Source organism: Notechis scutatus, chromosome 4, assembly GCF_049901735.1.
Source record: "Notechis scutatus isolate UNSWTSFEM ecotype Mainland chromosome 4, rNotScu1.2, whole genome shotgun sequence".
In the NCBI taxonomy this organism is placed as follows: domain Eukaryota; kingdom Metazoa; phylum Chordata; class Lepidosauria; order Squamata; family Elapidae; genus Notechis; species Notechis scutatus.
In genome coordinates this window covers 69134454-69161275 of record NC_142012.1, presented here as the reverse complement: position 1 = coordinate 69161275, position 26822 = coordinate 69134454, and the positions used below count along the sequence as shown (strand labels likewise).

At 39.8% G+C, this 26822-nt stretch overlaps 1 protein-coding gene across 2 annotated transcripts in view; it reads right to left on the bottom strand.

Moving 5' to 3' along the window:
* MAP9 (microtubule associated protein 9) overlaps positions 1–25949 on the bottom strand; it is a 54142-nt gene extending 28193 nt beyond the window's left edge. Inside the window, exons 1-6 of one of the 2 annotated variants that reach the window (XM_087963683.1) lie at positions 25816–25949; positions 7637–7718; positions 5640–6209; positions 3499–3731; positions 3103–3214; positions 1611–1769 (exon numbers count right to left, since the gene is read on the bottom strand). In XM_087963683.1, the coding sequence (XP_087819809.1) occupies positions 1611–1769; positions 3103–3214; positions 3499–3731; positions 5640–6209; positions 7637–7718; positions 25816–25890 (1231 nt within the window). In that variant the 5' untranslated portion in view covers positions 25891–25949. The remainder of the gene's footprint in view (positions 1–1610; positions 1770–3102; positions 3215–3498; positions 3732–5639; positions 6210–7636; positions 7719–25815) is intronic. The other variant, XM_087963684.1, reaches the window with a different exon arrangement.
* Positions 25950–26822: the final 873 nt, after the last annotated feature.

Here is a 26822-nt window from a genome sequence, read left to right as displayed (position 1 = left end):
GGCGAAAAGGACGCGGCGGCAACGGCACCCGAAATATCACCAAGGCAACGAGTGCCTCCCCGCCGGGCCCTCCGCTCATCCCGCCAGGGCCGTGGCAGAGCCGTGCGCGCTGGGGAGAACCAGGAAACACCCACGGCTTGCCTGCCATGGCCCTGGAGGCACTTCCTGTCAGCCTCGGCTAGAGAAAAGAGCCAGCTTCTCGGAGCACGCCGGCGTCTTTCCCCCCCTTCTCTCTATGTATGAAAGAAAGAGCTCGCCTCGCTCGGAGCGTTTGGCGAAGCACACGAGTTTTGCAGTCAGAGAGGGAGGCGGCGGCGAAAAGGACGCGGCGGCAACGGCAGGATGCTGCAAGTCAGGACCTTGCATTGAAGCAGCCCGGGGGGCACGTAGCCACCTCCCTCCAGCCCACCTTGAGGATTTGCCTTTTGTTGTTGGTATACTTGGCTTCAGGCACTCCTGTGGCCGCCTTCCCTTTGCCTTCGAAGGTAAAGTGAATTATTTTAAACACCTCCGCTCATCCCGCCAGGGCCGCGGCAGAGCCGTACGGGCTGGGCAGAACCAGGAAACACCCGCGGCTTGCTTTCCCGGCTCTGCTCAGCTCGCACGGCCCTGATGGGATGAGCGGAGGTTTTTAAAATAATTCACTTTACCATCGAAGGCAAAGGGAAGGCGGCCACAGGAGCGCCTGAAGCCAAGTGTCTCCTCAGGGTTCCGGTTGCAGGGAGGAGCCCTGACTGGCTGCACGTGGCTGCGCCAAACGCCGCGGCGTTGCTGTAACGCTATGGCAGCAAGGGAGAAGGGAAATTAACAGTGGCGGAAGGTCTCCCGATATGAAGTGCTCCACCAACGCAGGCAGCACCATATCCGGGCATGCAACAAAGTACTTCCTAACGGCAAGCCTTCCCCCCCCCATTTCGCATGTTTAATATGGGCCTTAATTTGGGGGGAGGGGCTTAATTTGATTTTATGCCAATAAATCATGCTGGGGCTTCCTATTGGTGGAGGCCGTATTGTTGGAGAAACACGGTATTCCATTCTCTCCTATTTCCATTCCATTCCATTAACATTGCGGCGGTCTCAATCAGCTTTTGGAATGTTGTTGGCTGTCCCGGAGCTTCCTCCACACATGCAACAGCCTCGATCAAGGGCTCCGCGTGTCTGGCAGGCAGGATCTGACCGGGCAGGCATCGCTTGGAGCAGATCAGGCGAGGAAATCCCAAGGTGGGGGCTCAGCGGACGCTGAAATGTGAGTGAGCTAGGGAGTGAGCGCCACAACAGCCATCCCACCGTCTTATTTCCCCCACCGCCGCCACTTGGATGCCCTTCCTGCCTCCCTCTCCAGGAGCAGAGACAGACGTTCTCCTTCAGAGCCAGGCAGGCAGCCTCACTGGCCACTGCCCTGGAACTGCCAAGTGGGAGAAGGACGGGCAGCCCAGCAGCGGCGGCAGGGGACTTGGAGTACCCTTGCCCCACCCCGATCCTCCCAAATGAAACGGGCGGCCTTTGGTAGGCAGTGACGGTGGCGCTGGGCGGCAGCGTACCAAAAGGCACACACACACAAACACACACACACATGAGCAGGCGGGCGGAGAAGAAGAAAGCAAGCAGACCTGGGAGTTCCCGTCCTCCCTTTTGAAGCACCTCCGCTGCAGCTTGCTTCTCCTGGGTGGCAGAGTCGTCGTCGTCATCGCTCCAAAAGGGAGGGCAGGAACTCCCGGGACTGCTCGCTTCATCCGGCGGCGGCAGCGCTGGCCGGGCGGAGTCGGCAGCTACCGAAAGCAAGCAGCACCAGTGAGTTCCCAGCAGCTACGGGGAGCACCTCCGCCACCCCTCCCAGCCCCAGCGCAGCAGAGAAAGCAAATGGCCGTGGCATGCTCCAGCTGCCACCTTTGCCACATTACCCTGAGGCTCGGCAAAGGCCCCAGATCGGAAGCATGGCAAGGCCCTGGGTCAGTGAGGGAAGGCCCAGGTCGGCGATGGGAGGCCACGGGGTTGTAAGGGGAGGTCCGGGGAGGGCTGGGCCTTCCAAGTGGTGGGAGGGAAGGAACAAAACAAAAAGCAACTGGTGGTGGTGTGGGAAAGGTGACCGGGTCTTGCACTCACCCAGGGAGATAATCAGATCAGGCAAGGCTGCAGCAAAAGGCAGGCAACAATGGCTGGCTTGGCAAGCAGGCTGCAGGCATGTCGCGCATGCGCACAATATTGCACATGCGTGATAGGGACTGACCGTGCAGGTAGCAGAGAAGCAGGTGGAGGGGGCGGGGCCAGCCAGAGGCGCGACTTACCGGTTCTTCGAACTAACGGGAACCGTAACAACCGCTTCTATAGAACTGGTCACCATAACAACCGCTTCTATAGAACTGGTCTGAACCGGTAGAATCCCACCCCTGCAACCATTCCAATTTTCATAGCAAAATACCTCACTTTGCTCTAAAATCACAGATCTAAGCATTTAGGTCTATTTATAACCAGCAAGTGAATAACCACTTCTTGTATAGCAATTAGACCCTTGACTTCATCAATGCAAAACACAAAGAGACAATTTGTAAGACAGGTAGCCACAAAACCATGATTTATATTTAAACCATGAAAACTGGCTTAATGATGTACATCAGCAGCAACATAGGCTTTTTATAACAGAAATTTAATTTTAGAGCAAAATAAAATAGGATATAAATTAAACACAGACACACACACACAGAGAAAGAGAATTTGGTTTGTTTATATTATGAAACTTAGATAAAAAAACAAGCAGACACATACTGAAAGTAGAGGTGCTTAATTCTTTAGTCTCCTTTTGAAAAATGTAGGCTAATGGCCAGAAATTACTTCAAGGAAAATTGCACTAGATTCCTAATAGTGATTTAGACATAAGTGGTATTGGAAGATGACAGTCTATATATAGTTTGTTGGATGATCTCATGAGGATGAGTGAAATGCTGGCTTTTAATTTTGTTTTATTTTGTTTTATTGGAGTTGCAAATCACCTAGAATTATACTGTATCACGGGAAGCCACATAGATATTTTAAATAAATAAATAATTAAAACATCCTATATATTATAAATAATATTTTAAAGTATTATATCTTCATATACTTCACCTTTAGAAGAGGTTTCATTTCCAGATATTGCCAAATTAGCATCTCCAGTTTTCTCTTTTACTGATGAAAAATGGATAGGTAATGAGGCTGAGGAGTTTGCAATCAAGGGGCCCTAGAATGTAAAGAATCTTGGATATCTTAAAATATATATGCAAATGCAACACACACATATAGACACACTCATATATGCACACTAAATGGGCAAAAATAAAAGAGGAATGAAATGCACAGAACAGAGTCAATAATAATTACATGAAGTATATTTATCATTAAGTATTTATCATTAAGTTAGCTTAAAATCTGAATCAAGTCAGATTAAAATGTGGATCTGATTCTTATAGTCAATTTTCTTGGGGTATTTTGTACCACATGTAAAAGTTATAATACTCCGCTAACCTCAGCACCAGGACTTTCAGAAAGTGCTCTTCTTTCAGATTTCGTCACCTGATCATTTAATCTTGTCTCAGAAGATGGTGCAGATAATGAAAACAGCCGATGGTGGTTAGGAATTCTTCCCTCTGCCTTGGTTCCTTCGTAATCTTCCATATGGTTACTTTTCCTCAAAATACTTCTAGGTTGAGGAGATGGCTTTGAAAAATCATATAATGCAGGAATGCTTATATTTTCAGCTGAGAAAAATATAAATATTTAATTATTACCTACTTCTAAAAAGGTTCATTTAGATTAAATTTCAATTCCACAAATGCTGTCTTCAGTTAGCTATACACTATAGTCAGAATTTCAAACATCTGCTAATAATATGTGTCCAAAGGGTTGTGATATTCTGGGACTTTCTGATAGATATGAGATTGTATTTATTTCTAAAATTCATTTCTTTGTATCAGCAAGTAGGCCTTTTTTGAAAGTAATTAATTTCTGCAGTAGCACGCTAATCTGCAATTCAGATAAACCATCTGTTCCTCATTGCTCCTTATATATTGGGTGAAACTTCAGCAACCATATAAAAGAAAAAAACCCCACCAGTTCTATAATTCTACATGACATGGTTGCCTTGTAAGCTTGCTCCCTTCTTCACAACCATAAATAATTCCTTAAATCCCTCCTCCCTGCCAAATTAGGTATTATAGCTATAATCTGATATCTTCTCTGGCTAATAGTGCTAATACATCATGGTGCAACCATGTTGTTAAGGTTAAGTTAGCCATGAAGTTAAGGTTAATATCTTTGGTGAAACTAAACCCACCTTTTCTACCCAAGGTGTTAAAGTCAGGCTGAATCCTCACTTGATTATTATTCACCATTTTCATTAGCAATGTTGTTGCTAAAACCATAATTCTAACCTCCTTCCCTTGCCTACCACTTCATCTTCATCTAATACAGATATACTGTTTGTAACCCAACCGGATCTTAAAATTTTATCATTCTGCTGCTCTAGCAAACACTTCAAAATAAACTAATCTAAAAAAAAAGAAAAAAGAATTCCAATACAAGGACTCTAGAATAGGGGTGTCAAACTCAAGGCCTCCAGAGCTGCATGATGCTTAGATCTGACCCGCAGGTCTGCACTGGAAACAGCAAAGGACCGGCCTGTGGTGCCTCTGCCAGTGAAAATGAGCTTGGGAGGACCGCATGCAGCCCCGAGTTCCGTTTTTGCTGGCAGATGGTTGCAGAAGGCTGTTGCAGCCAAAAACAGAGCTCAGGAGCCCGTTTTTGCTGGCAGTGTGTTCAGGCCACCACAGGCACCCCAAACATGAGTGACATCGAGCTGGCCATGCCCACCATGGCCCGTCGAGGTCAAACACAACCCTGACGTGGCCCTCAATGTAATCGAGTTTGACACCTCTGCTCTAGAAAATGCTTTAAGGCTCCAATTAGATGGATGAGCTCCAATTAGACTCATTGAGCCAATAAAATCATTTGATTTTCTAGGTTGTCTATTTTCAATCTTATATCTGCTGGGCTATTAAAACAAGATAATTTCTAGTAGAAACCCCAAAAGCTTCTCTTAAAATTGTCGGAAATGCAGGTTAATTTGGTAGTAATTATTTTTCAATTCTTAAACTATTAAAAGCCAACATTCTCCCAGCATTTTGTTCTATTAAATTTTAAAATTAATTATTTATTTATAGGTTGGTTTCACTAAGATAAAAGTATAGATACATATAAACATGAAGGGGGGGGGGGGGGGGGGGGGGGGGGGGGGGGGGGGGGGGTGGGTTCAGCTAGTTACAGTTTAAAATGTACTTTCCTAGTTCAGTGCTGTTGTAACTTGAAATGATCACTAAATGAACTGTTGTAAGCTGAGGACTGCCTATATACTGCAGCCTTGTAAGCGATCCTACGTTATATCACGTGGCAAAGTGGCAATGCTTTAATTTGCAAACAAATTAAACAAAACTTACTTTGTCAAATAAAAAGACAATGATTTTTCTCCCTGTCAAATACATATATTCAAAGAATTAAAATTGTCTTTAAATAGAAAAAAACAGTTTATCAAACTATTTTGTTTTAAAATATTTTTAGCAATCTGGGAATTACACAATTTAAGCAATAATATTTAAATACATTTCCTTTACCTGATGCTGATGCAGCCTTAGTCTTGAACTCCCTTGGCTTTGGCACTGGCTTGCTTTCCATTTTATACTGGATCATATCCTTTTTCTCTAATGACAATTCACCCCTAATTGTTTCCTCTATATGACTGTAGTCTTCTTCACGATCAGATCTTTCTTCAATAACTGTATCATCTTCGGTGTCTTTGATCAAATGCTTATTTTCTGATGTGGTTGCTTCTTGAGGCATTTCTTCATAGTTTGTTAATGTCAAGTTACCAACAGTTTGTTTTCCAAAAGAATAGTGATTTGACAAAGATATTTCAAATGGACTGGATTGTTTTGCTGTACTCCTTTTACATGATCCAGGGTGTTCAGTAAGCGAAAAGGGAATAGTTTGCCTCTCTTTGCTCAAAACTTTTCTCTCCAGAATGGACACATATTGAGATCCCTCATATTCCTCTGATGAAGACAAGTCATCGGCACTTTCACTTTTTAAAGTGTTACAAAGATTAAAGTTAGATGGTGATACTGTAAAGACTGCTGATTTAGGAGAGATGTTTTTCTCAGATTCAGGAAATTCCTCTTCTGAGTCTGGAAAAAGATCGACATGTCATGTATAAAAGAAAGAGCAACAGATGCAAAGTTAAAGAATGATTTTCACAGCAATGTGTACTTAACACTTTTTTTCACACTTTCTGGTGCCAAGCATAAATCAGCTCACTAGCTCTTCAAAGTGATAAATAAATTATGTGAAACAAATTGTCAAAACATGGTATGTTGCAATTCAAAGCATAATTTTATCTGTGAACCAATTAACATAAATTGTACATCTTGTTATAGTTCAGTATAAAAAGACAATATTCATGATATCATTTTCAACCAACCGTTCAGTTTATCTAGCCACCCATCCCACATTCATGATTCTGTGCGTCTAACAATTGAAGCATAAAGAATATAATAAAACATTTTAAGAAGCAACCATACAAACAATACAAATGCTGAACACAATTAAAAATCATACAGCACAATCACCTGGAGTCCTGTTGCTGGATCTACCAGATAATACTCTCTAGCGGACAAAACCTCTAACAAACTTCTTCTGCTAGACTTGATGGTACAGATAGATGTCACTGTGGAAAGGTGGTCCCTCAAATAATCTGGACCCATGCAGATTGAGTTGCTTACAGAATCACAGATTCACTTAGAGATCTATTCTGCAATCTGCTACCTGAGTCTGTCACATAAAATTTGCTTGCAAGCAAACTCACAAAATTAACTCACAACACACCATTATGTAAATATTATAGGATTTATAGACTATTACCAATATCCTGAATTAGCCCCAGGAGCAAGCTGGTAATCAATGCAGTTTGCAGAGCAGAGGTGTAATATGTACAGATCTAGATATGCACATAACTGCTCACACTGCTTCATTTTGCAGCAATTGAAGCTTCTTGAGTACAGCCCAACGAGAGCCCCAAATAGAGTGCATTGTAGTAATCCATACAGGAGGTGATCAGGGCATGAGTCAGTAAATGTGGAGCCTCTTGATTCAAGAATAGGTACAACTTGCATATAACTCAAAGTTATTCTTTGAGCAAGAGTTTTAAATCCAGGACTGTGCAGTGCATTGGTCTGGAGAAATGCAATCCAAAACCACAGTGATAAAATTCCTAAAACCAGCTGATCCTTTGTCTTGGCAGGGTTGAGCCTGTTGCTCCCCATCTGAATCTGTTCAACCTCCAGACACTAAAACAGGATTTTGGAAGCATTGCTTACTTCACTATATAGCTGGCTATCAGCATACTGATGTACTTTACTCTATGAATGACCTCACTGAGCAGCTTCATGTAAATGTTAAACAGGAGCAGAAAGAGTACCTAATCATGCAACACTTCTCCCTCTGGAAAGGATCTCTAGCCCTCAATGAACACCAACTATATTTATTTTAAAAATATATTAAAATGTATTAAAAATGAAATCCACAGAGTACAACAGGTAAGTCTTCCTCAACGTACATTCGTCACTTTCAAAGTCTTCTGAATATTCTTCAGTCTCCTGCGTTATTGCACGAGCAAGAAGTGCTTCTTGTAGCTCTTCCTATAATATGTTAATACATAAAAAGTATTATTATGTGAATAAAAACATTATTCAAATATTTTTCGGAATGAATTCAAAAATAGGAGTGTTGCAAACTTTAGAGCCAATTCAATTTTTTTTCCTAAAAAAATTAATCCAGCTAATTATTATATCTTTCAATGTATCCTTAATTTTGGAACATGTGTGTGTGTGTGTGTGTGTGTGTGTGTGTGTGTGTGTGTGTACATATATACATATACATATACACATACACACACACACACACATATATATATACATAAATGCAAACACATACATACATATACATACATACACACATACACATGAGATATAGATATGGAATATATAGCAATCATATTATCTATTATACTGTTAAAAGGAGGTGAAAGAGTCCAATTGTAACATCAAAGATATTGCCAGTTCTATGGAACATATCATGAATTCACATGTGCAAAGTTCCAAGCTAAAGAAGAAGATAGCTAATCAGTTTCCACAATATGAGTTTGAACATCTATCCACCATTTTTCAAGAACTGCTTTGAAGTCTCAAATGTCACTGATAAAGGCAAGTAAAAAAAAAAGACTTCCAAAATGAAAGATACAGAAGAGAGTAACTAGATCTCAGAATGAACATGGAAATTGCTTGGTTGGAAGAGAAACCAAAGATTTCTGAACTCAAAAGGAGGCTCCAAACTCAAATTGGTAAGTTAAATATGCCAATGGATGGTAGTTGATTTAAAGGAGATCAAATGAAAATGGAAGGAGTATACTGAAATATTGTATAGTAGAGATGTAACATCCAAGATACCGTAGAACAGGGGTCGCCAATCTTTTGGACCTCAGAGACCACCAAACTCATAATTTTAGATCCCAGGGACCATTAACTGGTTCTGTGGGCATGGCCTAATTTGTGGGTGTGGCTTGGTGGTCATGTGACTAGCTTGTATGTAAATATTATAAATATTTATATAAATATTGATTTTTTTAATAAAAAAGAGCAACTTTTACCCAAAATCAGGCAAAGCAGGCAGATTGAGTTGCTCACAGAATCACAGATTCATTCAGAAATCTATCTATCTGCCATTGGCTAGCTCACCCTGTCACATAAAATTTGCTTGCAAGCAAACTCACAAAACATAGGTTTATAATACACCTTGTATATAAAAAAGCAACTTTTATCCAAAATCAGGCAAAGCAGGCAGATTGAGTTGCTCACAGAATCATTCCGTTATCTATCTATCTGCCATCGGCTAGCTCAGTCTCTCAAATTTGCTTGCCGTGAGTCTGCACTGAATTTGCTTGCAAGAAAACCTTCAGTCCTAAGGGAGGTTCGGCTGTGCTTAACTAGAATCTAAATCTAAATCTAATCTAAATCTCCCAGCATAGCAGAATAGATGATGGTTGGAAAAAGGAAAAATAGCAACTTAGCAGACAAGTTTGCCAGGTAAGGAGTGAGTGGGTGGGGAGGGTTCCCGCAGGTCATGTGGGCTGAGCAGCCTTGTGTTTCTGTGCAGCCTGGATTAATTTTTTTTTGGGGGGGGGGTTCTGGAGGTGAGATTTCTCTGCGGCCCACCAAAATTTTCTCACGGCTGCCTTAGAAGATATTCCCTACTTACAAGAACTTCTAGTAGTAGAAGATGAAAATAGATCAACATTCTGGTCATTAACAGTCCAGAAGGCTCTAGGAACTGTTAGAATGCCCAATAAAATATGACCAGCAACAGAAAGAATCAGTAAAGTAAAGATTTTAACCAATCTATGCCTGCAAACCTGGAATATGATATAGTAGCCAACATATTGGAAGAGGCCAAATGTGCCAAGTTGGACATTTAGGAAAGAAAAACCCTCGACTCCATTCATTGAAGTGAAAGGTTATTTTACTAAAAGTCAAATGGTTATAGCAAAGGTAAAGTTGGATCTAAGTATTCCTACACAAAGCTTGCAATTTCCCCCTTTCTCTGGCCCTCCCCCTTGACCAATCAATCAGTGTCCAATAGTATTCATTTATTTGTTTTATCTATATATAAAATACAAAGAAAAGTAGAAATGGGAAAATAGGGGAAGGAAAAAGAGAGGAAAACAAAATGTAAGATACGAGGGGAAAAACAAAAAAAAAGTTATCTTTTTAGCACAATACAAGATAAAAACACTCCAGCCTCAACTTTTTGCTTTTACACATTTAGTATATAACTAGCCATTTCTATAACAACACATCTATCTAATCCACAGGAGGGCCACGGTGGCTCACGTGGTAAGATGCTGGGCTTGCGCACCGCTGAGGTCGGCAGCTCGGCGGTTCGATTCCCATGAGTGAATAAATCACATAGGGACAAGAAAGGAACCTTCCCTGAATGCCTAGAGGCATTCAAGCGTCCCATGGGTAAAGATAACACTGCCCGAAAAAAATTCCTTTCACAGAGGCATCCAGCCACCTCAGTGATCCCTGGCTAATGCATGCCATACACTAAATAAATAAGTAAATAAATAAATAACTATCTAATACACAAAACCAAAGTCAGTTTCATTTTTTTTTTCATCACAAGCACAAAATGCAGAAGTGATATCCAAATAAAAACATATTTAAATATATTCTCCTCTTTGAATAAAACGATCAATAGATCAATCAAATGATGAAATCAAATGATCAATGAAAAATGTGATCATAAAAGCGCAGTCCAGCACAATACCACCGAAAAAGAAAAATAAGACATTCAAGAAGAAACACAAAACACAAATGGCTACACAAAGATCTCTCTGACAGACTGAAATACAAAAAGGACAAGTACAAAAAAATAGAAAGAGGGACACATAACTAAGGCTGATTATCAGCAGATAGCCAGAACATGAAAAGATGAAGTCAGGAAAGCAAAGGCTCAGAATGAACAAAAGTCAAAGATAATTTTAAAAAAAGTTTCTTTCAATATATTAATAACAAGAAAAAAATCAAGGAAACAGTAGGTCTACTAAAGAGAGAAGATGGCAAGGAAATAACAGACAGTAGGGAAAAAGCAGAGCTGCTTAACTAGTTCTTTGCATCAGTCTTCACACAAAAGGAAATTATAGCTCAATGTACCAAAAAAAAAAAATCTACTGTAAAAGACAAAGTAGAAATTAAAATTAAAATAAGCAAGAAAATGGTAAGAGAATACCTATCTGACCTTGAGGAATATAAATCACCGGGACCTGACAGATTACATCCCAGAGTTTTGAAGGACCTGGCAGATGTTACCTCAGAACCACTGTACCATTTCTTTAAAAAATCCTGGAGCACTGGGGAAGTACCGGAGGATTGGAAAAGGGCGGATGTGGTTCCCATCTTCAAGAAAGGAAAAACAACAGACCCAGGATACTACAGACCAATCACTCTAACACAGTATTGGCTAACCTTTTCGGCACCGAATGCCGAAACGGGAACACATGCGCAGGGGAGCACCGAAAACCGGAAGAGCAGCTCCCCAGCGCACATGTGCCACCTTCTGATTTCCGGCGTGCATGCACGTGCAAACACCAGCTGGGCAGCGCACCTCTCAGCACATGCGTCGGAAACTGGAAGCTCAGCTTTCTGGTGTGCACATGCATGCTGGGGAGCTGCTTTTCCGGTTTCGGGTGCTCTTGCACATGCAAAGACCAGCTGGCACATGCGTGCGCCAGAACCCAGAAGAGCAACGGGCGACAGCTGGCATGCCCAGAGAGATGGCTCTGCATGCCACTTCCGGCATACGTGCCATAGGTTCGCCATCACGGCTCTAACATCAATACCTGGGAAGATCCTGGAAAAGATAATCAAGAAACAGATCTGTGAACAACTAGAAGCAAATAAAGTTATAACTAATAGCCAGCATGGGTTTATTAAAAACAGATCATGCAAAACAATCTTATTTCATTATTTGATAAAGCGACTAAATTAGTAGACCAGGGAAATGCTGAGAACATAGTACTTTCAGATTTCAGTAAGGCATTTGACAAAGTAGAGCACAGCCTACTTCTTGGTAAGCTAGAAAAATGTGAAATAGACACCATCACTACCAAGTGATGAAACACGCATGTAGAGTAATCCCCCTCCCCCACCTGGGTACATCCAACCATCTTTCACTTCTGTCATGCCCAAAGTATGTCCCTCTCAGGAAAAGAACTCAGCTAGTCATGAAAATGGTCAAAATCTGGCCAGAGGGTGCTCTCAGTCAGCTACAGGACTGTTTTGAAACCACTGAGTGGAGTGTCTTTGAACATCAAGACCTGCATGAATACACTGATGCCGTACTCTCTTACACCAAAAGTGTGCACTGACAGTGTAACTATGGACAAGTGCGTCAGAGTCTATGGGAATTGTAAACCCTGGATGACTGCCGAGGTGCGGATACTTCTGAGAGCCCAGGATTCTGCCTTTAAGGCAGAGAGGCGAGGGCAAACCTTAGAAGAGGCATTAAGATGGCAAAGCAACAATACAAATATAAGGTGGAGAACCGCCTAGCAGATAACAACCTGAAGCAAGTGTGGCAAGGACTGCAGCACCTAACTAACTATAAGGGCAACACAAGGAACACGGTCAATGCTGACGCCTCGTTGGTAGAGGAGTTGAACATCTTCGCCCGCTATGAGATGAAAAGACCAGTCCCCGTAGCCACTGCCTGCCAGCCTTCTGATTCCCAGCCACTCACCCTCTATGAACCTCAAGTGAGAGCTGCACTGAAGGCTGTGAATCCCAGTAAGGTTGCAGGTCCAGATGGGGTGCCGGGGATAGTGGTAAAGACTTGTGTTGATCAATTAGCAGGGGTCCTGACAAAGATCTTTAACATCTCTCTGCAAACAGCCTGTGTTCCATCATGCTTGAAAGCAGCCACTATTATCCCAGTCCCCAAGAAAACAGCAATTAACCACCTAAATGACTACAGACCTATCACGTTAACGTCAGTAGTGATGAAATGCTTCGAAAGACTGGTTCTCCAACACCTTAGACTTTGACAAACATCAGTTTGCCTACAAGGGGGAACAGGTCGACAGACGATGCCATAGCTACTGCCTTACATTCTGTAGCAAGCCATCTGGAGAAACCCGGAAACTAGGTCAAGATGCTTTTCATTGACTATAGCTCGGCCTTCAATACTATCCTGCCAAGCATCCTTATCGAAAAGCTGACTGACTTGAATTTTCCCTCTTCCATCTGCAATTGGATCAAAGATCTGAGGGACCGACCACAAACAGTGAGGGCTGGGTCTGTCACATCCACCTCTCTGAAGCTTAGCACTGGCTCTACCTGTACTCACTATACACACGATTGTGTATTGTCTGACCCATCCACTGTGATCAGTAAGTTCACAGATGATACTACCATATTGGGTCCCATTACAGGTGGAGACGAAACAGCATACAGGGGGAGGTTCAAAACTTAGCCTCATGGTGCCTAGAAAACACCTGAACATCAGAAGACAGTGGAGATGGTGTTAGACTTCCAGAAGAAGAGAGAGGAACCTACTCCACTTTACATTGAGGAGGGCTGTGTGGAGAGAGCCTTTAAATCCCTCCTTTAAATTCCTGGGAGTCTACCTCAGTGAAGATCTTACCTGGAAAATCAACACAACCCAGGTGGCCAGAAAGGCCCAATAGAGACTCCATTTCCTTAGGGTCTTGCGAAAGAATAAAATGGAACAACGACTGATGACCTTTGACTGGTCTACAATAGAAAGCATCCTCTCATATTGCATTATGGTGTGGTATGCTGGCTTGACAGACACAAATAGAAAGACATTACAGAGGGTGGTGAGCACAGCACAAAACATTGTGGGCTGTTCCCTGATACCACTAGATGACCTCACTAGGGATCGCTGCCTTAGAAGAATGAGGAAAATTCTCAGGGATGACTCACATCCCAGTCAGCACTTCTTGACGCTTCTACCATTGGGTAGGAGATATAGAAGCATAACCAGCCATACCCACAGGCTGAAGAACAGTTTCTACCCATGGGCTGTCAGACTTCTGAACGGTAAATAACTTCACGTCAACATAGTATGATAGACTTGCGGAGCCGGCAACTATGTGCAACAAGGTCACATAGTGTAATAAGATTGGGACTGGGTTAGGGACTTCTGTCCTCACTATGAGTTGTGTTGTGGGGGGGGGTGCATGAAGGGAGGCTCAGCCAATCTCATTGTACAAATGTTATACTCTGACAATAAAGGTAATAATACCAGATGGATTTGTAGCTAGCTGACAAACCATACTCAGTGAGTAGTCCTTAATAGTACTACATATGGAGAGAAGTAAGTAGTAGGATGCCACAAGGCTCCATCTTAGGCCCAGTACTCTTCAATAACTTCATAAATGACTTAGATAAGGGAATAGAAGGGGAACTCATCAAATTGGCAGGAATAGCCAACACCCTAGAAAACAAGAATCAGGATCCAAAAAGATCTTGACAAACTGGAACAATGGGCCCTATCCAACAAAATGAATTTTAATGTGGAGAAAAGCAAAGTTTTACATTTAGGGAGGAAAAATCAAAGGTATAAGTACAGATTAGGTGAGACCTCTCCCAAAAACAGTATCTGTGAGAGGGAGCTTGGAGTCCTAGTGGATGATCACTTGAATATGAGCCAGCAGTGTACAGCAGCTGCCAAAAAAGCTAAATGCAATCCTGGGTGGTATAAACAGAGGCATAGAATCAAGATCACGTGAAGTTTTAGTGTCACTTTATAAACCCTAGTACAGCAGTGGCTAACCTTGTTGGGCTCCTATGCCAAAAATTAGCACCCAGAAGGCATTGCGTGCGCATGCGCGCGGCCCCTCCACACCCCCTGTGCATGCGCACACGTTCCCCCCCACTGCCCCCTTACCTTCACTGGGCATGTGCACGCCTCTCAGCTGTTTTTCAGCCTGTTTGAGGCCTTTTCCGGCCAGAGGCTCGAGGGAAGCCTCTGCAGCCTTTGGAAGCTGAAAAATGGGCCTGTTTTGTCACTTCTGGTATTTCCAGAAATACAGGAAGTATTGAAACGGGCCTGTTTTTCGGCCTCCAAAGGCTGCAGAGACTTCCCTCGAGCCTCTGGGAAGTCGAAAAAGGCCTCAAAACGGGCCGAAAATCAGCTGGGAAATGCATGCATGCGCAGTGAGGTAAGTTTGGCTGGGGCTCACATGCCTGCACAAATGGCTTTTGCGTGCCACCTATGGTACATGTGCCATAGATTCACCATCATGGCCCTAGTAAGACCACGTCTGGAATACTGCAACCAATTTTGGTCACTATACTGCAAAAAAGATGGTGAGACTTTGAAAAAAAAATTTTTAGAGAAGAGCAACTAAGATGATCAAGGGCCTAGAGACTAAAACATATGAATAACGACTGTAGGATTTGGGTTTCGCTAAAGAAAAGAAGAATTAGGGATGACGTGATAGCAGTATTCCAGTATTTGAGGGGCTGCCACAAAGAAGAGGGGATTATTCTACAAAGCACTAGGGGGCAGGACAAGAAACAACGGTTGGAAACTAATCAAAGAGAGAAGCAACCTCAAATTAAGGAGAAACTTCCTAACTGTGAGGAGAATTAACCAGTGGAATAGCTTGCCTTCAGAAACCATGGGTGCTGCATCACTGGAGGCTTTTAAGAAGGAACTTGGCAGCCATTTATCTGAAATAGTATAGGGTTTCCTGCTTGAGCAGGTGGCTGGACTAAGGTGTTTTTTTTTTTTTGGGGGTAGGAGGGTTTTTTTTTTTTTTTTATTATTTTTTTTTATTTTTTTTTTTTTTTTTATAGGTTGGTTTTTTTTTTTAATTTTTTTATTTTTTTGGGAAAAAATTTTTTTTTTTTTTTTTTTTTTTTATATTTTTTTTTTAAATATTTTTTTAAAAAAATACATCTTTTTCTTTTAATTTCTTAACATACATGCTTTGAACTTCAGTATTAAATTTAAGTCCCTCCCTCCAAACCACTCTCATAGAGTAATTATTTTAAACATCCTTTTTAAGACTAAATTTTTCTTTAAACTAATACATTTTCTTTGACTTTCTCTTAACACAGATTAAACACATTTTCAATAACATTTTGCATACTTTAAGAATTGGGCATACTTGGGCATTATATAAGTTACATTTTCAAATTTTAGATTAAGACTTTCTTTCAATTACAAATATCAAACAGATAAAAATCTGTCCTAGATCCAGTTAATACATTAAGTTTAAGTCACTCCTTCCAGTTATCTTCATGGAGTAAAATCTTTTTCTTGTCTGGAAAGTTTATCAAGTAGTTCTTAAGCCTCCCTTTTTCTCAATAATTTCTCAACCTTGCTAATGTCATTAAAGAAAAAGTCCCAAATTGTCTTTTTAAAAGTTGCAAATATTCTTGAAGCTCTTCTTTCAGTTGTGTTCAGAGATTTACATTTAAACTGTCATAGTAAAAGTTGGTGTCAGGTTTATATTCCAAAATTTCAATTAACTCCTCTGCATTTTTAGCTATTTGTGAAGATGCCTTGGTACTTTGGTTACTTCCTACACATTTGCATCTCTAAAGTCGTTTGAGAATTTTTTTATCATCCTTGGAGCACAGCTGGTCTACAAACTGGTGGATTTTATTTAGAGAATTTTCAAATACATTTCTAATAATTTGCTCCTCCATCTCGACTCCTTTGCTCAATGAGTAGCTTTTTTGTAAGTCACTTAGAGATTGCGAGCCATTCACGAAATATAAAAATCAGAAAGTTTTAGCCATCCATAGCAAAGCAGACCAAGCTACAAATGACTACAAATAATAAACTAAAACCACAACTTTCTGCCTTTATGTTTCTCTGACAGCTTTTTTCTTTTCTTTTTTTCTCCAAACTTCCTTATTTTGCTTGCCTTAGCAGCCTTTTTCCTTACTATTTAACATTGAAGAAATCACCAAATTGACACAGGTGTAGTAGGCTCTGACTAAAGAGAGTCTCTTTTGATTTAGTAAAGATTAATATTCCTGAAAGGCGATTAAGAAATGAAAGGCATAACTTACTGTCCATTTGAAAAGTAAATTTCAAAATGGCGGCTTCTTCAATGAGGATTGCAGCCCCTCCCTCCCCCAGGTTTTCACACGCAGTTGCTTTGAAGCACAACTCCTGAAGTTACTTGCAGAGCTGTAACTTCGGTAAGATCTTGTAGGGTAATTTTAAGACTCTCCCTAACCCAGGTGAGTCATATAAACTGAAGGAATGCCACTTCCTTCTGTTAGTAGTTGAAGAGCTACATCCCAGAGAAAAACCCTTCAGGGATCTCTCCCTGGGTATGTATTTAGTTGGCCATGTTCATCGGAAGTCCCCCAATAGCGTTCATTTTTGACGTTTTGGTAACAGTTTTGAGATTTGGAGCCTCTTTGGTGTAATTTTGCATTCCATTCTCAGGCTCCTCTGTCTGTGGCTAGCCAGTTTATTCTGGATTGACACCTCTGTTCCTTATCAGTCTGTCACACATATACACACACCTTTACTATCCATTTCCATGCCCATGCCTTACTTCCTCAATTGCCTTCTCCTTCCCTTGCATTTTAGGACAGGATGCCAGTGAAGTGAAGTATGCTGAAGATGGCAGGCCTGACATCAATCTACATTCCAATACCAGGAAAAAGAGATTTAACAAAATCATGCAAACTATCATATAATATCCTGAATTTCATATAACAAAATCATGGTCAGAATCGTTCAACACCAATTATGAAAATAGGGTAAATAAATGCCAGAAGTTCAAGCTGATTTTAGAAAAGTTTGAGGAACACAAAACATTTTGATCCTGATAGATAATTGAAAAAGCTGAAGAATACTAAAAAGAAGTCAGTGTAAGCTCAATTAATTATAGAAAGGCCGTTGATTGTGTTGAGCATGTCAAGCTGGAGAATGCGCTTAGCAAAATGGGAATCCCAGAACATCCAATTCTCTTCATGACAAACTTGTATACTGGTCACAAAAGTACAGCATGAGCAGAATTGTGCTCCAGATTGACAAAGGAGTGTGACAAAGCTGTATATTCTCCCATTATTTATTCAACCAAATACCGAATATTGTTAAAGAAAGCTGTATTGGAAGAAGATAAATATGGGCTTAAAATTGGAGGAAAAAACATCAATAATCTGGGCTATGAAAATACAAAGGAGCTACAATTTCTAGTAATAAAAATCACAGTGCACAGGGGAAAATGGAGTTACAATTAAATATAAAAAGGACCAAAATAATGATAATGTACAACCACCAGCTTTAGAATTGATAATGAAAATATATATGATCATCAGCCGTAAAGAGATAAACAGTCAAAAACATGCTACAGACCAGGAAGCAGTCATGAAGGCCTTGGAAAAGATGAGAATTGTGTAAGCCATAGTATTTCCAGTGACACAATATGGAAGTGAAAGTTGGACTTTGAGGAAGCATGGTAGGAAGAACATGATGCTTTTGAAAATACTGTCGAGAACCGATGGGACTTCCGGTGGCAGGACAGGGACGTCCAGAGGTGGAGAAGCCCAGCTGTGGCTTTCGATCACCTCTTCTCGCGTTGGAGGGATCCCCAGTGGATACACGAAACCCGTAGAGCTTGTGTCAGAAAAGAGGACCCCCGGGTTGCTGTTTGGGGAAGGCCACTCCCCAGCAACGAAGGAAGAGCCTCTAAGACCAGCGCGATTGAGCCAGCCGCCAGCTAATGGCGGCTCCAAAGTCCCGTCTGTCACTGAACTGACGAAGCGAAAAGTGACAGCCTGAAAGATCCGAGCTGAAAAGGGCAGAAGGACTACAAAAGCCGTGAGTGAGATTGGTCTGACTCTCCCTCTTTCATTGTGAGTAACAGTGGGGAAAGCTGGAGACAAGCGGCTAGAAAAGCGATTCGAAAAGTGAAAGGGGGATTAATGCAGACAGAATGGCTCAACATTTAAAATGAAAGTGTGGATTGGAGCGTTTGGAAGAAGATTGTCGAGGAGAGAGGTAGGCGGTGGGATCTTTAAGAAGCTCGGGAGTGGATTGCCATCTGGGATCAGCGCCTGAGAAGACTAGAAGACTAGGGGAGAACTATAGCTGTGAAGGAGGGCAGAGCGAGCTGCAGAGGGCGAGATAGTGACGCACTGACTTTTATATGTAAGGTCCTCTTCCTTATAGCTACACTGCCTACAAAACTGATTTCTAAAAGGGATCGATTTGAGGCGGACACTCAAAGTGATTGTAGACTGACAATTGCTGACAGAAAGGAAGAAGAGGGAAGAAGAAGAAGGAAGAGACAGACGGAATCCTGGTAAAGACTGGTAAAGACCGAATGCTGAGTGCTGACAGCAATTAGTCAGCACTTCCTCCCTCTGCTCCTTCGGTGCGCCCAGGAAGAAAGGCTATAAGACTATAACACCAGCCCCAACTCAGACTTGTTTTTCTATGGAACTAATCCCACAGATACGTGTCTAGTGATTCCCTGAAATCTAAAAGACCCTTCTCTTCCCGCACCCTTTCTCTCTCCCTTCTCTCTTAGTCTTTCCTTTCTCTCTATAACAATTATAAATATAGATGTAAAGGCAAACTGCTTATTATTGTTATTAGGGTTTACTGATTAGAGTCTTTTGAATATACAAAAATTGGAAGGTCTGTTAAATTGGGTTGACTTAGATTAACTGGAACCTTGAATATTAATTACATTATAGGACAAAGGTATATATAGAGTGAGAAATTTCAGAGTTGTTTGTTAGCTGTAAATAAGTTTGATTTGACATGATATTGATTTATTAGGGGTTAAATATAATTAATGAATTTTGGTATATGAACTTAGTATAGAGAACAATATATAATACTTAATATATAATATTTGATAATATTCTATTTATAGTATGTGATAACACTTTATTGAATTGGAATTTAAACTGCCTAAGCGACAAATTGGGTCAAGAAAGAGATCTAAAATAACTTGGTGTGTAAGCTTAGTAAATAGACTTGCAATCACATCTAAAGGGCTATTACATCGAATGGTGATTTGGGAAAATATTCTTAACATTATCCAATTGCAAAAACAAATCTTATCAGAGATGACTTCCACAACAACCACAGCCCTGAAAACGGGAAGAACACCCAGACCTTGACGACAACTTTGGCAACTGCCTCCCAACAACGCAGAAAACTATAGAAGAGACCTTGACAGGAGAAAAACAACCGACCGTCACTAATGCCAATCTGCAAGCGACACTATTATCCCTGTAAGAGTCAATGTCTAGAATGCAGGAGATTATGATTAGGAATCACAATGAGACCAGAGCCGATATTAGTGATCTGAAGGAAGAAATGGGGAAATTAAAAGAGGAGATGAGAGCAGATATACAAAAAGTCGAAGATAAGGTGGGGACAATGCAATTGGCTACGGAAAGAACTGAAATAAAAATAAAAGAAATAGAGAGGAGGACAGAACGAGCAGAGAGGAACCTAGAAAGGACTGAAGAAGGCTTTAAAAGTATTAATAGAGAAATGGAAGATTCCTTGGTCCAACTTGAGATGGACAGAGCAGCGGCATACCTAAGGTTCCAAAACGTGGAGGAATCCAAAAATGAAGAACTAGCGCAATTGTTGGCTGATCTAGTTGGAAAAGAAAAAGATGACTTACTCAAAGAATTCGACGAAGTCTATAGGGTGAATACCAGTTACGCAAGGCGTCACAAGTGCCCAAGGGAGATCCATATCCGCTTTTCAAGAAGATGCGTGAGAGACCTAATACTTAGAATGGCCAGAGATGAGAGAGTAATATATATGGGCAAAGAGATCATAGTTCTCAAGCAGATTCCAAGAAAAGTGAGGGCCTTAAGGCAAGAATATAAATTTTTAGCTAACCACTTAAATAAAAAGAAATTTCATTTAAATGGCAAATTCCAGAAGGGATGCTAATATGGTGGAAGGGAAGGAAAATTAAAATAGATTCAATAGAACAAGCACAAGACTTTCTAGAACAGCTAACAACCACGGAGGATCAACACACTAAGGAGGAAACCCAAGGGAACATGCAGGAAGATCGAACCGCCATAGGAACAAGGAAGAAAGACCCGTCCAAACTCAAGGAAAAGACAACTTACAACAAGAAAGAGTAGAAACATCCCCATACCTCCTACAAGAAGAGAGCCGTATAATTACGAGACAAAAAGCGAGGCAGACTTAAGTAAATGGAGGAAAGAAGTAAAATCCTTTCCATCAACATAAACGGCCTAAATTCAAGAGCTAAAAGGAAGAGGATTCTAAATAAACTAATAAAACAAAACGTTGATATAGTTTGCATACAAGAAACACACATTAGGAAAAGTGAGGAGAAATTTCTAGATTGTCCGAAACTGGGAAAATTATTCACAGCACCAGCAGATGAGCACAAAAAGAAAGGTATTGCAATATATGTGAGAGATGATTTAAAAGCGGAGTTAATCTGGGCGGATCCTGAAGGAAGAACCCTGGTGGTACAAACTTCAATTAATGGCATTACATTTTTACTGGTAGTAATCTATGCCCCAAATGATGATCAAGGTAAATTTTTCAAACATCTTCACCAAAAAATAATTGATTTCGGAAATGGCAATATTTTTCTGATTGGCGATTTTAACTCTATTGCTGACTACCGGAAGGATCATAGTAACATGAGTAAGAATAAAAAAGGAAAAAGAGAATTTTCAAGCCATGTAAGGATATGATGTACTGAACTGAATCTGGTAGATATTTGGAGAAAACTAAACCCAAAAAAGAACAGTTTACCTTTTACTCTAACCCACACAAAATTTGGACAAGAATAGATATGGCTTGGATAAATGGTGAATTAATTAATGAAATCAAAGATAGCGAAATCTTACCAAACGACTGGGCTGATCACAACCCAATTCAAATAACCTGGAGAGGTAGAAGAAAACCAAAAAGAAGATGGACTCTTAACACTCACTTAATAAAAGAAGAAGAATACACTAATAAATTGAAAGAAGAACTGAACTTCTTCTTAAAAGAAAATAATAATGATCTAACTTGAAACAAAATATATGGGACACAATGAAGGCATTTATAAGAGGAACAACTATCTCTTACAATGCTATGAGAAATAAAAGAAAGTATGCCCAACAAAGTAACTTACAACAAGAAATTAAGGATTTAGAAACCCAACTACAAAAGAACCCCAAAAATCAAAGAATACAGAATCAGTTAATAACAACTAAACACAATCTAAATTTATTGGAACAAGAAAAATTGGAGAGTAGTCTGAAAATGACTAAACAAATTTATTTTGAGCACGCAAACAAGCCAGGAGATGGTTAGCCCACAAACTTAAGAAAATGAAAGAAAAAAGATTGATACACCAATTAATGGACGAGAGGGGCAATTTGCAAGAGGAGATAGAGAAGAAAAAAGAGATCACTTTTAAATACTTCAGGAAATTATACAAAAAGGAAGACGTTTGTGAGGACAAAATAATGAAATATCTAGAGGAAGCAAATGAAAAAGCAATTGGAGAGGAAGAGATAGAATTATTAAACAAAAATATAACATGGTCCGAACTGAAGTCAGCAATAGAGAAGCAAAGTAACAATAAAGCGCCAGGACCGGACGGGATAACTGTAGAACTTTACAAAACAATCATAGAACAAATTGGACCACTGATGCTGGAAGTATTCAATGAGGTACTCCTAGTAGCCAAGATGCCGGACTCGTGGAGGGGAGCCTTAATTTCGCTGATCCCGAAGGAGGACCTAGACCATAGACTTATTAATAATTATAGACCAATCTCGCTCCTGAATGCAGATTACAAACTATTCTCTTCTATAATAGCTAATAGACTAAAACAGGTTCTAAACACACATATCCATGAAGATCAAAATGGATTTCTCCCATTTCGACAAATTAAGAATAATCTAAGAACAGTGATAGACATTTCAGAATACTACGAAGCCCATCCGGAAAAACAATTTGCTTTTATGTTTTTGGACGCTGAAAAAGCATTCGACAATTTAAATTGGCATTTTTAATTCAAAAAATATACAATATGAACCTTGGCACTAGATTCGAAAACGTCGTCACTACAATTTACCATACTCAACAGGCAAATATTCTAATAAATGGGGAACAAACTGACCCGATAAAAATAGAAAAAGGGGTTAGACAGGGTTGCCCTCTCTCTCCTCTGCTTTTCATATTCGCCTAGAATCTCTTTTGACGTATATTAGGCAAAATTCGAGAATTAGAGGACTGAGGATTAAATCAGAAGAGTACAAAGTACAAGCCTTCGCTGATGATTTGGTTTTTTTTCTGGAGGAGCCTATAGAAAAAGGACATAACTTATTAGAAGAACTAGAACGATTTGGAGAAGTTGCAGGATTTAAAATTAATAGGGTAAAACGAAATTAATGTCTAAAAATTTAACAGGAGACCAGAATAAAGAACTAGAGACAATAATGGGAATACAGGTGACAAAAAAAATTAAATACTTAGGAATTTGGCTTACTCCACAAAGCAAATCATTAAAAGAAAACAACTATGACAAACTTCAACAATCCAAGAAAGATTTAGATTCCTGGAGTACATTACAACTTTCCTTATTGGGCAGGATTGCTCTGATTAAGATGAATATTCTGCCAAAATTTCTATATCTATTCCAGACAATTCCAATCAAATTAAATAAAAATTTTTTTATGGAATTAAACAAGATAACACTGAAATTTATTTGGCAGGGGAAAAAAGCTAGGATTAATGTAAAAGCCCTACAAGATTTGAAAAGCAGAGGAGGGTTAGGCCTGCCAAACTGGGAAGTATATTACAAGGCAGCCACCCTACTATGGATAAAGGAATGGGTGAATTTAACTAACAAAAGAACACTAATATTAGAAGGCCACGATATGCAGAAAGGATGGCATGCCTTTCTGTGGGAAACTGGGAAACCCAGGCAATCATATTTCCATAGGCATCTTATCAGGGACTCTCTATTAACCAATTGGAAAAAGTACGTAAAAAACTTTATCTAAAAATACCGATTTGGCTATCTCCAATGGAAGCGATAGTACACCCTAATAATTTGGATATAACTAAAATGATTAAGTACGAAAATTTATTAGACCCACAAGGAAAATTGAAAACCCGACAAGAATTACAAGAGCGAGGATTTAAAATTGATCAGTGGGTGTACCTTCAAATTCATAGTAGATATAAACAAGATATTAAGGAATTTGGAATCTACAATAAATTACAGACTTTAGACAAAATTCTATTAGGACCGAGCAAAAAAAAAATATCTAAATTTTACAAACATTTATTAGAAACTGAATTAGAACAAGAAATTGTCAAAGGAAATATGATTGCGTGGAGCAGAAACGTGGGACGGAGCATTACGCTAGCAGAATGGGAAAGGATCTGGAACAGGAACATTAAGATCACAAAATCAGCAGCTTATAAAGAAAACGCATATAAAATGTTTTATAGATGGCACCTGCCCCCTCGAGATTGGCGAAGATGCACCCCAACACGAGCCCCAATTGTTGGAAATGTCAAAGCATAGAAGGTACCTTCTTCCATTTGTGGTGGTCGTGCAAGGAAACCCAGAAGTACTGGCAAAAAATTAGGCGCTGGCTAGAGGAAATAACCAAGGAACAAATAGAGTACAAACCAGAGTCCTTCCTTCTAGGAATTTTCGATAAACAAATACCCAAAAATCGAAGTATATTGTAATTCATATCTTAACCGCAGCCAGACTGGCATTTGCCCAGTGCTGGAAATTATCTTCCATTCCCTCTGAACATATGGTTATTCAGAAAATTTTACAATGCGCTAAATGGACAAACTAACCTAAGCACTAAAAATAAAGATTCCTCATCATATTACAACAATTGGAATCCTTTGTATAATTGGCTAAACCAAAGATAGATCATCTCTAGGAAAATTATGGCCGAGGCCTCTGAAGCAGAGATAAAGAAAAGCACCGCCGATGATACTTTTGAAGAAGAAAGGATCTTACAGACAGTCACAAAATATGGTTTTATTTTAACTGTTTTCCCTACTCTATTCTTCCCCTCCCTTACTCTTCCCTTTCCCCTCTCTAGGCTTTCCTCTCTCTCCCTCTTGGTCTATGCCAAGGCCTATTTTTCTTTTTGTTGTACATAATTTGTAGTTGTGTTGTTCTTTTAAAGGTAAAACTAATAAAGTATTTTAAAAAAAAGAAAGAAAGAAAAAGAAAATACTGTCGAGAACCAAGAAAACAAACTAACGGATCACTGAACAAGTAAAGAGATTTCACTTTGGGCACAAATAACTAAGCTCAAATTATCTTACTTTGAACACATTATGCAAAGACCTAGCTCTCTGAAGAAGACTCCAATGCTGGGAAAGGTGGAAGGAATGAAAGAAGAAAGAAGGGCAGCAAGGTGAGTAGACTCAATTATCTTGGTGGTGAGTGAACCACAGGACATGAGTTTACTATTTCACTGAAAGATAAAAGATTAAGCTAGAGACAGATGGTCATGGAGAAAATCTATACGGTTGTTGAGAATCAACAATGTCTTGATGACTCATAATTAAATTATCAATCCAAATATACTTTGAGAAGTTTGGCACTTACATATTTCAGACATGATGAAATATCCACTAGTATTTTGAAAAATACAAGGTGCTGACTACCATGCCATTGCTAAGGAAAACTTGAACAGTTTTTTTCAGCAGTTGGACCAGTTTTTGCACAGCTACTGTAAAATGTAATTCTTTCTTTTGAGATTACAGTGATTTTATTGTCAGATCCTTAATTGATTCCTTCTCAAATACTTCACAATCAATAAGATCCCTTGATCAAAAATAATAAAATGAGACATAATATATGTATGTAAATATAAAACAGTTTTCCTCATCATTTAAGCAATGATCAGGATATACAAAACAGTTTAAAGAGGTGTTTTGCAAACTATGTTAACATTAATAAAGTATCCCTCTTCTAGGTGTTAAAGTACCTGCATTGTTTGTGTGCAGGCAGTGGGACCATCACTGACAATTATATGAGCCTTCGAGAGAATGTCAAGTTAGAATTGATAAAAAGTACTTTTGTCAGGCTAACAAGTTTTATGAAAGCACCTCTTTCAAATGCTTTGAAGAACTCAAATTTCTAATAACAGGACAAGAGTAGTAAAATTATTTTACCTGAAAAGTGGTTCTTTTGGAGAACTTTGGGCTCTTGGTATAGGCTAAAGTAGTGATAATATCTTCATCAGACATGTTGCTTGATCTGAGGAAATTAACCTTACATATTCAACTTGTAGTCTTGTAAAGATGTATTTTCTTTTGAATTTAATAAAAGAGAGAAAAAAATATTTAAACGATACTGTATTCACATTATCTAAAGGAGTATAAATACTGTTTTCTTAAAAACATCATACACTATAATCTAATTTTTAGCAGGTTAAAGCTGCCGTGACAAATTTGTGAAGAGCAAAATTGATAGTAATGTCCACACTGCACTGCTTTTGACATGGCACTTTATGGCATCTACTCTACCATCTATCATCTTGCCCGGTTCATAGAAATGCCTTCTGGAAATCTGTTGTTTTCAACATACTTGTAATTGTCCAGCCTATGAGATGTTCTTTAGACCATTGCGCACCTTTCCTGAGATAAGCTTGCTGGATTGGCTGAATCCAGAAAGTGGCAAATGTTTCTTTGTATGATGGAGTGGGGCTACTAGCCTTAAAAGAAGCAATGCTAATTCCAAATTACATAGATTTAGCATTCGTGAGAGATACTGCTAAAACAAGTCTCTTGAGTGTGCATCAGTATACAGACAGTCCTCACCTTACGACCACAATTGAACCCAAAATGTATTCTGTTAAATGAGAAATTTGTTGAGTTTTACCCCATTTTACAACTTTTCTTGCCACATTTGTTAAGTGAATCACTGCAGTTCTTAAATTAGTAACATGACTGTTAAGTGAATCTGTTTCCCCAGTGACTTTGCTTGTCAAAAGGTCACAAAAGGGGGTCATCTGACTCCAGGACGCTGCAACCATCATAAATGTGAATCGGTTGTCAAGCATCCAAATGTAAATCACATGACCAAGGGGATGCTGCAACGGTCGTAAGTGTGAAAAATGGTCATAAGTCATTTTTTTCAGTGCCATTGTAACTTCCAACGGTCCCTAAATGAACTGTTG